The sequence below is a fragment of the Berghia stephanieae genome, chromosome 9 (assembly GCF_034508935.2).
Source record: "Berghia stephanieae isolate SIO BIC M18660-M18661 chromosome 9, UCSD_Bste_1.3, whole genome shotgun sequence".
In the NCBI taxonomy this organism is placed as follows: domain Eukaryota; kingdom Metazoa; phylum Mollusca; class Gastropoda; order Nudibranchia; family Aeolidiidae; genus Berghia; species Berghia stephanieae.
Window position 1 is genome coordinate 25,996,875 of NC_088368.1, and position 15,517 is coordinate 26,012,391.

Consider the following 15,517-nt stretch of genomic DNA (forward strand, 5'->3'; position numbering starts at 1 on the left):
AAACGAAATGTTTATTTCTCAAGGCCAGGGTCACTTTAAAATTGGCGCAGTGAAGGCCGGGCCGTCGTCCATTTCTTTTCTTTTCTTTTCTCTCTCTCTCTCTCTCTCTCTCTCCCCCCCCCCCCCCCCCCCAAAACCCCGTTTTATGAAAACTCGAGGTATTTGGAGAAAAAAAAAAGAGAAGAAATAACTGAATGTAATACGTGGGGAAAGCACTTGTTTTCCCCCGTCTTTCTAAGAGATCAAGGGAACTCCCTACCAACCAATTGTAAACAAGCCCTTTCGACTGATGACTTCAAAGAAATCCCTCTCAAACCCCTGTTATTGTGAAATCGGCGATACAATCTCCAGCCTGAAGCTTTGGCCATAATGGAAGAAGAAGAAGAAAACCTGTCATCCATCAACCTGTTGCGAACTGTTTAATTTGGCAGCAGCTTCTTATGGTTCTCACACTACTATGTTATGACGATCGACCCAATCAGCAAAGTCCGGTCCGCATTCGTGCACCGTCGCGAACCCGCCCGATAGCATCGTCACAATACACCGTTCAACTAGATTTGGCACCTGGACATTTCGGTAAGCCAGGCGTAAAAGGACGGATTGATTATGTGGGCGGGGACACACACATACACACACACACACACACACACACACACACACACACACACACACAAACAAATAAGAACCCCCCCCCCCAAAAAAAAAAAAAAAAAAAAAAAAAAAACAAAAACAAAAAAACAAAAAACAACAACAAAAAAACAAAACAAAACAAAAACAAACAAACAAAATAAAAAAAACAACAACAAAACAAAACAACTTCACTAGAAACAAGAATCGCATGCTATTTAGATTTTTATTCCGAACCCCCCCCCCCCCCCCCCCCCCCCCCCCCAAAAAAAAAAAAAAAAAAAAAAAAAAAAAAAAAAAAAAAAAAAAAAAACCACAACAAACAAGCCCTCCAATACGGGACAAAGGTCTAACTGCTCAAACAACTTATTATGTACTTAGGTCTTTCACTCCCCCAGGAGCATACGAGGGAGCATCGGCCACGCCATCGACGCCTCTTGAACCGGTCACGGTTTTGGGTTGCCCTCACCACTTCCTTCTATGTTGGTCTCTTCTCCTTTAGCTGAACTGAAGGAGAGGCTCGTTCACACGTTGAATTAAAAAAAAAGAAAAAAAGAAGAAAAAAAACAACAAAAAAGAAAAATGAAACAAACAAACTAAAAGACTAAAAGAAAAAAAACCCAAACAAACAAACAAAAAATGTTCGTATCGTAACAAAAATGTTGATTTGGCTGTATTTGGTAAGGGGATCATTTAAAACTAAACAGCTAATAACATTTTGATTGATGAGTCATGTGTACCCGAAGACTTAAAGCTTAATAGCCGTGGAGGTTGGGGTCATGTGAGGCCATCGAAGGCCATCCAAGCCCGATTTTAAAACAAAATATTTAATTTTGATTGTTTGGATATGCAGTATGTAGATATTTGGGATTACTTGGCTACATTAAGTGTTTAGCAGAAAACAGATGTAATAAAATTTAGATTGGGGATTTGAATTGGAGCACGTGCTATATGAGACATATTGCTAGTTTGTTTGTTGTTGTTGTTATTTTGGGAGGGGATGGGGGTTGTTTGTTAATTTATTTTTTAAAAAATATTTTTAAAAAAATTATCACCTCGACTGCAATGCCATAATCATCTGAGTTAATGAGGAATTTATGACTTCCAATATAAGACACACGCTAAGTCGCTGCTTGTCGAATATCTTAAAAGTGGAAGTGGAAGTCGGGAGAGTGGTCTCATTTTGCACATAGTGGTAGATAGAGAGATGCATGAAAACAATACTATTCAAAAAATCTAAAAGTTTCTGACTGCTGTGTATCTACCATGATACACGATACCTTATCTTTGGCGAGGAGTTAAAGGTGTAGGAAGACCGTGAACTTCGAATAAAGTAAAAACTATAAAATGGGAGATCCTATCGTTAAATCTTTAACAGCTTTTTTAAAAAGTACGTACACAAGCGTTGGGGTCACGACAGCGTGATGTGAGGTGTGGTCGGTCTAATCCCATTGACAAGTCTCCGCCATGTCACTTGATCATCAGTGCCGCTAAGCCGTGCGTGGTCTCAAATTATTTGCCCACGGCTTTGAATTATTGGTTTCAACACTACAGCAATTTTGATTGAATCATTTATTTGAGAAAGTCGCTTGCTTGTCTATTGTGTCTATGCAATGTTTCATGTTTCATTTTTGTTTGTTTGTTTGTTTTGTTTTTGTTTGTTTACTTTTGACGTTTTATGGTATTATATAAAGAAGTCTTTTTCTTACCGTTCTGTAGCTGTTCAAGTCAGATATCATAACAGAATGTGTTTTCCCCTTGTAATAATGTGTTTGTGGTAGTTCATTCGGTAATTTCACTACAATACTAAAATCAGACATAGAAAAATGGAGGACAACAAACCCCAAAACAAATACTGTGGGTGGGGTAAATTTAGATAAGATAATACGGGCGGCTAATTGTATTCATTGTATATTACTGTTTAACATGGCAAGACCCCCAAACAAAAAAATGCTGTCTTATAGTTTTTAAAAATTTAAGTATTATTTTTGCGCCCGCGTCTTGTTCTTTCTGCATTGCGATATTCTACACGTTGACGACTTTTGGTACGACCGTCATTCTTCGTTACATTCTGCTGACAATAGTAGCTTGCATTGTGACAGATGTTTTCAAAGAGTGATGTGCTGACTGGCTGAATGATTTTGAATACAAATTATGATTTGTAGGAACAATAGGATGGAGTTATAGATATTCTTTTGTAATGTATGCTTGGTAATGCGGTGCTCTGTTTTATGGTGTGTGTGTGTTTGTTTTTTGAACCTACGAAAACTGTTGTCCGAGTGCATTTCATAGTTTATATTATATATTTTAAAAAAAACTTGGTTATTATCTTGAATAGCCTGTCGCAGGTTATGCATTTTTTATGATCATCGATCGCTCATCATTTTTAAAGCAACCGATTAGGCCAGTGTGTGTGTGTTTTTTTTAAATGTATGTTCATTATCTTTTGTTCTAGTTTTATTTTTTTTTTTCTGCAGTGACTGCAACAGATGGTGTTTGCATCGGTTCGAACTGGATTTACTGAGCTTTTATGTATGCGGAAAAAAAAGTGTGTATGCAAGTGTATGATTATGCGTTTTATGGAGTTCAGACAGGGAGTGAGATGGCGATTAAAAAAAAAAAACAACAGTAAAATCGTTTTAAAATTCAGCTCTCATTTTAAAGGCTGTCGAATCATTTGCGACCTGCCTAGGCGAGCGTTAGGTTCTCTGATTTCCTTCGGAATGCTATCGTTTTTCAGGACACCGGAATTCAGTTATTTAGCTGTTGTCCTGGCATTATTATGATAAGATACCCTTGAGAATGAGCATGCTCTTTTCTCCATTTAGTTACAGGTACATACATGATTTTGTTTATTTGTTGTTGTTGTTGTTGTTGTTGTTGTTGTTGTTGTTGTTGTTGTTGTTGTGGGGTTTGTTTTTTTTTTTTCTCTGTCCGTCAGCACGACAGAACGTCTCTGTTATAGCTATTGCAATTAAATGAGATTACGAGAAACTGGAGATAGCAATCCGGATTCCATATCATTGCGGTTTTACAAACATTTAACCTTTTTACGATGATGAAGATGATGTTGGTGATGATGACGATGATGACGACGGCGATGATTATCATGACGGTGATAATGATGACGAGACGTATACGAAGACAATGAATAATGGTATTGATGCTGCTGCTGATAATAATAATAATAATAATAATAATAATAATAATAATAATAATAATAATAATAATAATAATAATAATAATAATAATAATGATGATGATGATGATGATGATGATGATGATGAGGATGATGATGATAATAATAAAATGGTAATGATGATGATGATGAAGGTGGTGGTGCGGATGATAGTAATAATATCATTAATAATAAAAACAATAATTGCTGAATAAATGAATCGTGTTTTAATCACTTGGCTTCGTCTTGTCTCTTTCGGACTAGTGAATATACATTGTTAATGCATTCTTCTTTCTTTGGAATTAGATTATAGATTAAAACCCGACTCTTGGATAATCATAATGGATTTGCATGGATTTTACTAATACTCTGGTCCTCTTACACGGATTTACGCTCATCTCATTTATTTAACACAATTATTAGGAACATGATTTTTGCAATTGATTGGAATTATTCAGACAGTGAACGTTCATCCTTATTCAGAAGCTACAAACGATCCATATCTGCGTGTTTTCCTGATATTCATTATTTGATTTTCATCGGGAGAAAATTAATAATTATGTCAGTGTGATGACATCTCCAAGTGCCAAGGTAGTCGACGTCGGTGTTGTTGTTGTTGTTGCCATGACAACAGTCATTGACCTGATCATTTCCTCGCTCATTCTCCTATCGTTTGTTCTCACCCACCAGCAGCAGGTATGTGATTTGATTGATGTGGAATTACTAGATAACTTGTAATATGTAATATGTAATAGCTAATTATTTACACCATGTCTGAACGGACTTTTAGTTGTTGTCACGCGCGAAATCAAAGGCTGAGGCTTCTCTCGGGACGATGTTCTCTTTTGATCCAGTTTTGAACCCTTCCTGTGTCCCTTATACTATGTTGTATGGAAGTGATTAAAGGCAATAAGGCTATACCATGATTTGCTCAAAACGCGATATTTGATTTTCATTTTGATCCAGTTGTTGGCATTTTTTTATGTCCCTTGCCTTATACTATATGGACGCGATTATAGACAGGTAGGCTATAGCCTAGCCTACCATAACTTTTTCAAAACACGTTTGATTTTCATCGTGATCCAGTTGTTAACTCCTCTCGTGTTTGATTTTCATCGCTATCCAGTTTTTAACTAGACGTTTACTCCTGAGTCCCTTAATAAGTTTGACATCGGGGACGGCTTGATAATGGTTTTAGTGATGTAAACACAAGTCGTTAACTCGGATTATATATTACATATTGATGAGTATATTATAGAATATACACGTATTGCTGGTTATAACATGACAAAGGGTATACACATCCTTACTTAATACCCACCCTTACTTAATACCGCGGTGTAATTATCACCTCTTAGAGTTGATGTGTATTGAAGCTGGAGAAAATATTAGTTTAGTTTTCTTGTCACCATTTCTGCCGTACTCGAAACCCCCCCCCCCCCCCCCCCGACAAAAATAGATAATAAAATAAATAAATATAAATAAATAATAAATAACACAAAACACTCAATTAAAATTTTGGCCAGAAAACTTAACTCGTCCTTCAAAACTAGATCGATTAAAATGAGGGTTTATTAAATCGATCGATAATCGAAGGACGAGTTTTCTGGTCAAATTTTTAAATTTGTGTTTTTCCAGAGTACCGCAGAATACTGGTTGAAGTGTATGGTACATGTAAATCGGGGAGAAAGGAATGATAATATTGTTGTTCTATGTCTGTCCTCTTTTGTCCTGGGGAGCAGTGCAGACACAAATGATTGCACAAGACGTCAGAATTGTAGACTGTGCTGTGTATGGTGGCGGCGGTGGATAAAAAAATAAATAAAAAGGGGGAGGGGGGGGGGGGGGGGGTGGAGAAGGAGGAGGAGGAGGGAGGGCGAGAGGTAGTAGGTGAAAGAGCGTAATGATGACTAGGGGAGGGCATCCGGGTCACCAAAAGGTCAACGATGCTTTAGGTTTTGAGAAGTCAGGTCATCGACGACTGAGAATTTCCCGACCTCCACTTAGTTCTCGATGCTTTTCTCGTCTCGAGAATCTTGGTCGTCGATGCTTCTCGTATTGAGTCCCGAGTCCCGAGTCTCGAGACTATACTGCGCGAGCGACGCACGCGTTACTAACAATGTGTACTATCTGCATTGTTCACCCCTCTCTCGTCGGCGATGATTCCAGCGAAGCTCGAGACTTTTTTGCGTCTCGATGCTTTTTTGAGTCTCGAGACTCAAAAAAGTCTCGAGAATCGCTCTAGTCATCGGTGCTTTCATTCAATACCTAGTCATTGGTATTGGGTATTGACGTTATATCATATTTTAAACAGCTAACAAAACACAAACGTCGTAAATAGATCAAAATGGTTATAGGTATCAATGTTTTATTATTATACAAAGTGAATTTATTTAATGTATTTTAAGTTTTAATACAAAAAAGCCATCCAAAGCTCAGTTGAAGTGCTACTTCTCGGGAATTCCCGACTTTTCCTTGGTCATCGAGTTCGGGAAGTTTTGAGTGTTGGTGGCCGATGACTTGAGGTATCATCGAGACTTCCGCTCGACACTAATAATGACTTCAAAACCTCATTTAATGGCACCAATCGTGGGTCTCCTCCTCCTCCTGTTTTTTTTTTTTTGTCAGTGCCATTACCAACTATTTGATCCCACTCCCTTCCGTCAATGGTATTATACTATGATTGATAACCAATGTTTTTTTGTTTTTTTTTTTATTTCTATTTGAAGAGTGTAGAACAACTTCAGAGTGAAGTCTCTTTGCACGGGACGTTTCTAAAGATCATGGCGGCCCTAACAACACTAACAATAAATAATAATAAACACACAACGGGTTAACTCTGTCGTTTTTATTAAAGAACACAGTATGTGCTCTTTGGTTAACATTGCATATACTGTGTTTTTAAAAACAACGGCAGAACTATGGTCATACTCTAGGTGCTATTTCCAATAGAATAAAAAAAGCTCAAGTTGTTCAAGCCTCGCTCGGCGCATAGTTGAGTCCTTGGAAAAGGCTCTTTATTTACATTCTCTCACCTTGCTCATGTGTAAAATGAGTACCTGGCTGTTAACAGCGTTGTCTCTGTCCGGGAAAAACAATTTGTAATATCGCCTGACAGGCGTCATGTCTCGTTCTACATGTTACGTGTTGCTGTTGGTCAGGGACCCCCTGTAAAGCGCTTTGAGCACATTTAGTGGATATTGCGCTATATAAAAGCTCGATTTAGACTCAAATCCTGGACCTGCCTGTCTGAAGGAGAATATCATACTATAAAGCCACACGGCCGCACAAATTCTACTGAACTAGATATATATTATAATGTATTTAAAAAGTTATTTTATTACTGTACTGCCCGGAAGCATGTTTGTTACGATACAGGATACAGAATCAGACATTTGGTGAACTGACTTCACGTTAATTAACACCAAGTTTTAACTATATCTTGCATCACCTACGTTATTTATGGATACATGAGTGATACTTACTTATTTTGATGTGTCTGAATTAAGATGTTTTTATAAGTATGCGTGTATGTGTGTCTCTTTATTTATGATTTAGTGTATACACACACACACACACACACACACACACATATATATGTATATATATATATATATATATATGTGTGTGTGTGTGTGTTCTTTATTTATGTTTATTTGTGTGTTGTGTGTTTGTGTATGTGGAAAGGGAGGTGGGGGGGGGGGGGGGGGAGGAGGGGGGTGTGCGATCTACTCAACTTTGCTTTCAAAGAATACCATTTGATTACACGTACCATTATTTTACATCTTTCAATATCTGTCCGTCATATTGTCATCGGATCTGCCTGCAGTGTTGATTTCTGACATTGACGCATTGATTTTGTTGTTGTTGTTCCTCAAATACAATAAAAATATTAATTCCGTCTACTATCCTAATATATTATTTGTCGTGTTTCTACTTTGGATTACAATTTGGATTACAGTAATACTAATAATAATATGACTGTCCTTTTTTCGTCCTGTTTGGCTCACCGGGGACTTGAGTTATATTATTATTTGCGGATTTCGGTGGTGGTGTTGTGCGTGTTGTTCTTGGATTTGCCTTTGGTAAGAAACGACGTTATACTTTATACGACTTATTAACGTGTTTGCCGGTCTGTCGCATAATTTCAGGCCTCATCATCTGCAAGGCCAGATCTTGGCGTCGCTATGCTTTTGTAGTTGTAGAAGAACGACCGGGTTGCCTTTCAGAAGACTTTTCCATCCCCCCCCCCCCTCTCTCTCTCTCTCTCTCTCTCTCTCTCTCTCTCTCTCTCTCTCTCTCTCTCACACTCACTCACTCTCAGAACCACGATACATAGAACGGTGTGTCTTTTTTACGAAACCCGCCGAAACCCGCCGAAACCCTGCGAAACCCGCCGAAACCCGCCGAAACCCGCCGAAACCCGACGGAACCCGACGAATCCCGACAAAGTTATGGGAAGTAGGTGGCAGTGGGGAGTGAACCTAGAACTCAGGGAAGTGTACACCATTGGGGAGTGAACCTGGGACTGGGTTTCGGCGGGTTTCGTAAAAAAGAACCAGTGCTTTTTTACGAAACGCCGCCGAAACCCGCCGAAACCGGCAAAACCCGAGAATATCCAGCAAAGTTATGGGAAGTAGACAACTGTGGGGAGTGAACCGAGACTCAGGGAAGTGTACACCAGTCGGGAGTGAACCTGAGACTAAGGTTATCGGCCGGTTTCGGCGGTTTTCGTAAAAAAGAATTAGTGCTTTATTACGAAACCCGCCGAAACCCGCCGAAACCCGACAATATCCGGCAAAGTTATGGGAGTTTGGCAACAGTGGGGGGTGATCCTGGGAGTCAGGGAATTGCACACCAGTGGGGAGTTAACCTGGGACTGTGTAAAAAGGATATCAGTGGAAAATAAACCTGGGACTAAAGGGAGATGGATACCATTGAAAGTTGAAGCCAGATATGGGAGTTGAGTACCAGAGGAGAATGAACCTGACACTATAGAAGGTGGGCGCAGTGGGGAGTGAACCTGGGACTCAGGGAATTGCTCACCAGTGGGGAGTTAACCTGGGACTGTGTAAAAAGGATGTCAGTGGGAAATAAACCTGGGACTAAAGGGAGAAGGATACCATTGAAAGTTGAAGCCGGATATGGGAGTTGAGTACCAGAGGAGAATGAACCTGACACTATAGGAGATGGGCGCCAGTGTGGAGTGAACCTGGGACTCAGGGAAGTGCACACCAATTTGGAGTTAACCTGGGACTGTGGGAGATGGATAACTGTGGGTATCCGAGCCGAACTATAGGAGTTGGCTACAGAGGAGAATGAACCTGACACTATAAAAGGTGGGCGCCAGTGGGGAGTGAACCTGGGAGTCAGGGAATTGCACACCAGTGGGGAGTTAACCTGTGAATATCTAAAAAAGAATATCCGTGGGAAATAAATCCGGCTTCAACTCCCAATGGTATCCATCTCCCTTTAGTCCCAGATTTATTTCCTACTGATATCCTTTATACATATTCCAGGTTAACTCCCCACTGGTGTGCAATTCCCTGAGTCCCAGGTTCACTCCCACTGGCGCCCACCCCCTTTTGTGTCAGGTTCATTCTCCTCTGGTACCAAGCTTTCATATCCGGCTTCAACTTTCAATGGTATCCATCTCCCTTTAGTCCGAGGTTTATTTCCCATGATATCCTGTTTACATAGTCCCAGGTTCACTCCCCACTGGCGCCCACCTCCTATAGTGTCAGGTTCATTCTCCTCTGGTACCAAACTCTCATATCCGGCTTCAACTTTCAATGGTATTCATCTCCCTTTAGTCCCAGGTTTATTTCCCACTGATATCCTTTTACATAGTCCAGGTTCACTCACCACTGGCGCCCACCTCCTATAGTGTCAGGTTCATTCTCCTCTGGTACCAAACTCTCATATCCGGCTTCAACTTTCAATGGTATTCATCTCCCTTTAGTCCAGGTTTATTTCCACTGATATCCTTTTTACATAGTCCCAGGTTCACTCCCACTGGCGCCCACCTCCTATAGTGTCAGGTTCATTCTCCTCTGGTACCAAACTCTCATATCCGGCTTCAACTTTCAATGGTATTCATCTCCCTTTAGTCCCAGGTTTATTTCCCATGATATCCTTTTTACATAGTCCCAGGTTCACTCCCCACTGGCGCCCACCTCCTATAGTGTCAGGTTCATTCTCCTCTGGTACCAACTCTCATATCCGGCTTCAACTTTCAATGGTATTCATCTCCCTTTAGTCCCAGGTTTATTTCCACTGATATCCTTTTTACATAGTCCAGGTTCACTCCCACTGGCGCCCACCTCCTATGTGTCAGGTTCATTCTTTCCCCTGGTACCAACTTACCAAATCCGGCTTTTAACTCCAATGGTATCCACTCCCTTTAGTCCCAGATTTATTTCCTACTGATATCCTTTTTACATAGTCCCAGGTTCACTCCCCACTGGCGCCAACCTCCTATTGTGTCAGGTTCATTCTCCTCTGGTACCAAACTTTCATATCCGGTTTCAACTTTCAATGGTATCCATGTCCCTTTAGTCCAAGGTTTATTTCCCACTGATATCCTGTTTACATAGTCCCAGGTTCACTCCCACTGGCGCCCACCCCCTATAGTGTCAGGTTCATTTTCCTCTGGTACCAAACTTTCATATCCGGTTTCAACTTTCAATGGTATCCATGTCCCTTTAGTCCAAGGTTTATTTCCCACTGATATCCTGTTTACATAGTCCCAGGTTCACTCCCCACTGGCGCCCACCCCCTATAGTGTCAGGTTCATTTCCTCTGGTACCAAACTTTCATATCCGGTTTCAACTTTCAATGGTATCCATGTCCCTTTAGTCCAAGGTTTATTTCCCACTGATATCCTGTTTACATAGTCCCAGGTTCACTCCCCACTTGCGCCCACCCCTTTAATGTCAGGTTCATTCTCCTCTGGTACCAACTTTCATATCCGGTTTCAACTTTCAATGGTATCCATGTCCCTTTAGTCCAAGGTTTATTTCCCACTGATATCCTGTTTACATAGTCCCAGGTTCACTCCCCACTGGCGCCCACCCCTTTTTTGTCAGGTTCATTCTCCTCTGGTACCAAGCTCTCATATCCGGCTTCAACTTTCAATGGTATCCATGTCCCTTTAGTCCAAGGTTTATTTCCCACTGATATCCTGTTTACATAGTCCCAGGTTCACTCCCCACTGGCGCCCACACCCTTTTTTGTCAGGTTCATTCTCCTCTGGTACCAAGCTCTCATATCCGGCTTCAAACTTTCCATGGTATTCATCTCCCTTTAGTCACAGGTTTATTTCCCACTGATATCCTGTTTTACATAGCCCCGGTTCACTCCCCACTGGCGCCCACCTCCTTTTAGTGTCAGGTTCATTCTCCTCTGGTACCAAACTCTCATACCATAGCTTCAAATTTTAATGGTATCCATCTCCCTTTAGTACCAGGTTTATTTTCCATGATATCCTTTTTACATATTCCCAGGTTAAATCCCCACTGGTGTGCAATTCCCTGAATCCCAGGTTCACTCCCCACTGGCGCCCACCTTCTTTAGTGTCAGGTTCATTCTCCTCTGGCACCCAACTCCTATAGTTCGGCTCGGATACCCACAGTTATCCATCTCCCACAGTCCAAGGTTAACTCCCAATTGGTGTGCACTTCCCTGAGTCCCAGGTTCACTCCACACTGGCGCCCATCTCCTATAGTGTCGGGTTCATTCTCCTCTGGTACTCAACTCCCATATCCGGCTTCAACTTTCAATGGTATCCATCTCCCTTTAGTCCCAGGTTTATTTCCCACTGATATCCTTTTTACACAGTCCCAGGTTAACTCCCCACTGGTGTGCAATTCCCTGAACCCCAGGTTCACTCCCCACTGGCGCCCACCTTCTATAGTGTCAGGTTCATTCTCCTCTGGTACTCAATTCCCATATCCGGCTTCAACTTTCAATGGTATCCATGTCCCTTTAGTCCCAGGTTTATTTCCCACTGATATCCTTTTTACACAGTCCCAGGTTAACTCCCCACTGGTGTGCAATTCCCTGACTCCTAGGATCACCCCCCACTGTTGCCAAACTCCCATAACTTTGCCGGATATTGTCGGGTTTCGGCGGGTTTCGGCGGGTTTCGTAATAAAGCACTAATTCTTTTTTACGAAACCCGCCGAAACCGGCCGATAAACTTAGTCTCAGGTTCACTCCCGACTGGTGTACACTTCCCTGAGTCTCGGGTTCACTCCCCACAGTTGTCTACTTCCCATAACTTTGCTGTATATTGTCGGGTTTCGCCGGGTTTCGGCGGGTTTCGTAAAAAAGCACTGGTTCTTTTTTACGAAACCCGCCGAAACCCAGTCCCAGGTTCACTCCCCAATGGTGTACACTTCCCTGAGTTCTAGGTTCACTCCCCACAGCCACCTACTTCCCATAACTTTGTCGGGATTCGTCGGGTTTCATCGGGTTTCGGCGGGTTTCGGCGGGTTTCGGCGGGTTTCGCAGGGTTTCGGCGGGTTTCGGCGGGTTTCGTAAAAAAGACACACCCTACATAGAATGCTCAAAAAAAAAAAAAAAAGCATTTACAACCCATAGAATTCACAGAATTTACGTACTATAATAAAAAGAAACCTTATTTATTTTATAGTCCTAACAATCATATACAAGTCCTAACCATAGGGTAGGAAGTAACTGTTAATGGTGTCTCGACGCTACAAAAACCAGGATACTCGTCACCTGTTGGGAGAAGTGGATCTTAAACCTCAAAGCTTGGCAAAAGAGTATATCAACTTTGAAGAGTTAATGAAAATGTTCATTTCTTGTCTCCTCTCTCTCTCTCTCTCTCTCTCTCTCTCTCTCTCTCTCTCTCTCTCTCTCTCTCTATCTCTCTCTCTCTCTCTCCCCCCCTCTCTCCCCCTCTCTCTCTCTCTCTCTCTCTCTCTCTCTCTCTCTCTCTCTCTCTCTCTCTCCCCCCCTCTCTCCCCCCTCTCTCTCTCTCTCTCTCTCTCTCTCTCTCTCTCTCTCTCTCTCTCTCTCTCTCTCAATTTATGTATTCATTTATTTTTGCTTTGTCCTTGTTTAACTTCACCTGTTATGAAAGACCCCCAATTTTATTTTTAAAATATGAAATCTTCGTTTGTTGCATGGAGTTTTAGTTGGGAAATTAAGTCGCTCGCTTCCGATGGATGCATTGTACAGTATTTCAATTTATCATTTAGTTGACATAATAACTATCTCTGTAATTACAATGTTTTTTTTTTTTTTAGACCCATCTGTAATTACAAACCTTTCATGCCATGATCACGTTTCACAATGTTGACACACGCAATTTTCCGATGTCACTCCACTTTGTAAAAAAGATAACAAAACTAAGAAACAATCAACTCCCTTTCCTACCACCATCACCCACCGACCCCCCCCCCCCAAAAAAAACAACAAAAAACAACAAAAAAAAAAACAAAAAAACAACAACAACAAAAAAAAATAAACTGTCATTATCACAAACTGTTAGACCGTTTGATTCGGCTGGTTGGCATGGACAGGTCAGAACTTTGCTGGGTCTTGCATAAATATATTACTTTGGAATAGATCAGCTTTCTGACCAATGGATAGAAAATAATAGCTGCAGTCCTTTTCACGCAATTCAGATAATTTTTTTTTAAAACCCACAAATTTTGACTCAGTTACTCCAAGGATCCAGGCTCCAAACTATTCCAACTTTATGTGTTCATAGTAAATCAGTCATTCCTCATCTATATATCTTTACCCAGGCCACTCCTTCTCATCATGAAGATCCAGTTTTGGCCGTTCAAAAGGAATACCGCCAGCAGCAGCAACAGCAGCAGCAGCAGCAGCAGCATCACCACCAACATCCAAATGGACAAGGCGTGGAGCATGAGCAGCAGCAGCGACACCCTCCAATGGAAGTCCCTGGCAGAAGCAGTGATGATGAAGGTAGAGCCAGTGGCCAGAGTGGACATACCAGGTTAGTCTTACGTCATCATCACCATCGTTATCGTCTTCATCTGATAATGATGGCGGTAGTGGTGTTTGTTTCATTTCAATTATTTGCCATATAAAGTGAACCTTTTTTCCAGGCTGGTACCAACTTTGAAATACAGAAGATATAGTATAGGGAGGACATGATAGAACTATACATTTCAGTTCAATGTCTTAATCTGCAAAAGGCGGATTGCACATCACTGCAGATTTTATACAATTATGTGGTGACTTTCTCCATTATTGTGTTATTGAGTTGAGAGATAAATATTTAATAGTTGAAGTACCATATTTATATTGTATTGAGATATGTTGCCTGTTCAAGATAAATGAAAGATTTAAATAAGTATATCATTGATTGTCAGAAATGAAAATTAATTTTTACTTGGTCTTGGATTTTAACTGTTCATTATTGGTGCCTTCCAGTGCACATTTATAAATGCCGACTCACCACTGTTTCATATTTTTCAGTGCCTCACCTGCAGATAGTGCTGCTTCTGTACCAACTAACTTAATCAACACCACCACTGCCTCTGGGATTGACGGTCTGCCTCCTGCCTCATCCTCATCGTCCACTGCTGTTGTTGTAGATGTCGTTTCCATGGATTCCGACATTGAAGGAACTGAGGAGGCCACCCATTCGACTCATCCCGAGATGGGAGGGGATGAACATGCTGGGGTGGATAGGCAAGTCAAAATTGATAATTGTTACACACTTCCTAAAACTTAATTTGATTTGTCGGGTTGAAACCAAATGCCGATAGTGGGATTTAGATTAGAGTAGAACCTACTGGATTGTTAGTTATCAAGAGCACCAGTAATGACACTTTGTATTTGTTTTTGTGTATTGTGACGTAATTTTTAGGCACCTCCTTCCACTATGTGGCATGCCCAGTTTTAAGAGACATGAATTAACTACGTTCACGAATGCACAAGAGCAGATAAAAGGCTGTAAAAGCCTACATAAATCTGGACGAATATCATATCATATCATATCAAGTGACAGGCTATGAGTTTACAAAGGTTACACTGTGATCCAAAGTCTTTTATGTGCTGTGGATCTTTTTAAAAATTATTATTATTATTTCCATCGCTTGGAAATGACCTAAAGATGTGAAAAGTATCAATTGATAGTAATTATTTTTTAATATGCATTTAGACTGCAAGTTCATCAGTCGATCTTTATACGTTAACCAAAGTCTTAAGACTCTTATATTATTTATCTGTAGGAATTTGTTGGTGGCCGACAAGTGGCTGTTATGTTTGAGAGATGCAGTGTTATACTCCTGCTCACCTTTTGATTCAACCCTGTCATAATACTTATAATAACTCTCATAGTGGGCAGGGAGGTACATACTGTGTCTTCTATCCCCTTATGTCTGTTTTCCAACATGCTTTCTGTCTTTGTCTTGGAATGAGATTACTTGGTTTTGTCCTGGCCCTGGCCGGAGTCCTGGATGGGAGGGAAACAGTCAAATGCATAGTTATTGTTTTGGGAGATGATATTTTTTTCCTTGTAAATCATCTCTCCGTTATGTATTATTATATTTGTTATTTTTGTATTATGTATAATGTAAGCATTTGAGTGTATTCCTCTTTGTTGGATTTTGTGCTTGTGTCCAGATGAGACTTATAGGTGATCTCAGACTAAGTACATTGGTGGATTGATCTTGGAATCTACATCTGATCCCTATTTGTTCCCAG

The 15,517-nt window shown here is 40.8% G+C and overlaps 1 protein-coding gene across 4 annotated transcripts in view; it reads left to right on the forward strand.

The window, feature by feature from the left end:
- LOC144979937 (uncharacterized) overlaps positions 1-15,517 on the forward strand; it is a 56,348-nt gene that overhangs the window by 25,732 nt on the left and 15,099 nt on the right. For 3 of the 4 annotated variants that reach the window (XM_078927260.1, XM_078927261.1, XM_078927264.1), the window contains 2 exons: positions 13,585-13,799; positions 14,285-14,500. In XM_078927260.1, the coding sequence (XP_078783386.1) occupies positions 13,585-13,799; positions 14,285-14,500 (431 nt within the window). Of the gene's footprint in view, positions 1-4,111; positions 4,502-13,584; positions 13,800-14,284; positions 14,501-15,517 lie in introns of all 4 variants that reach the window. The other variant, XM_078927262.1, reaches the window with a different exon arrangement.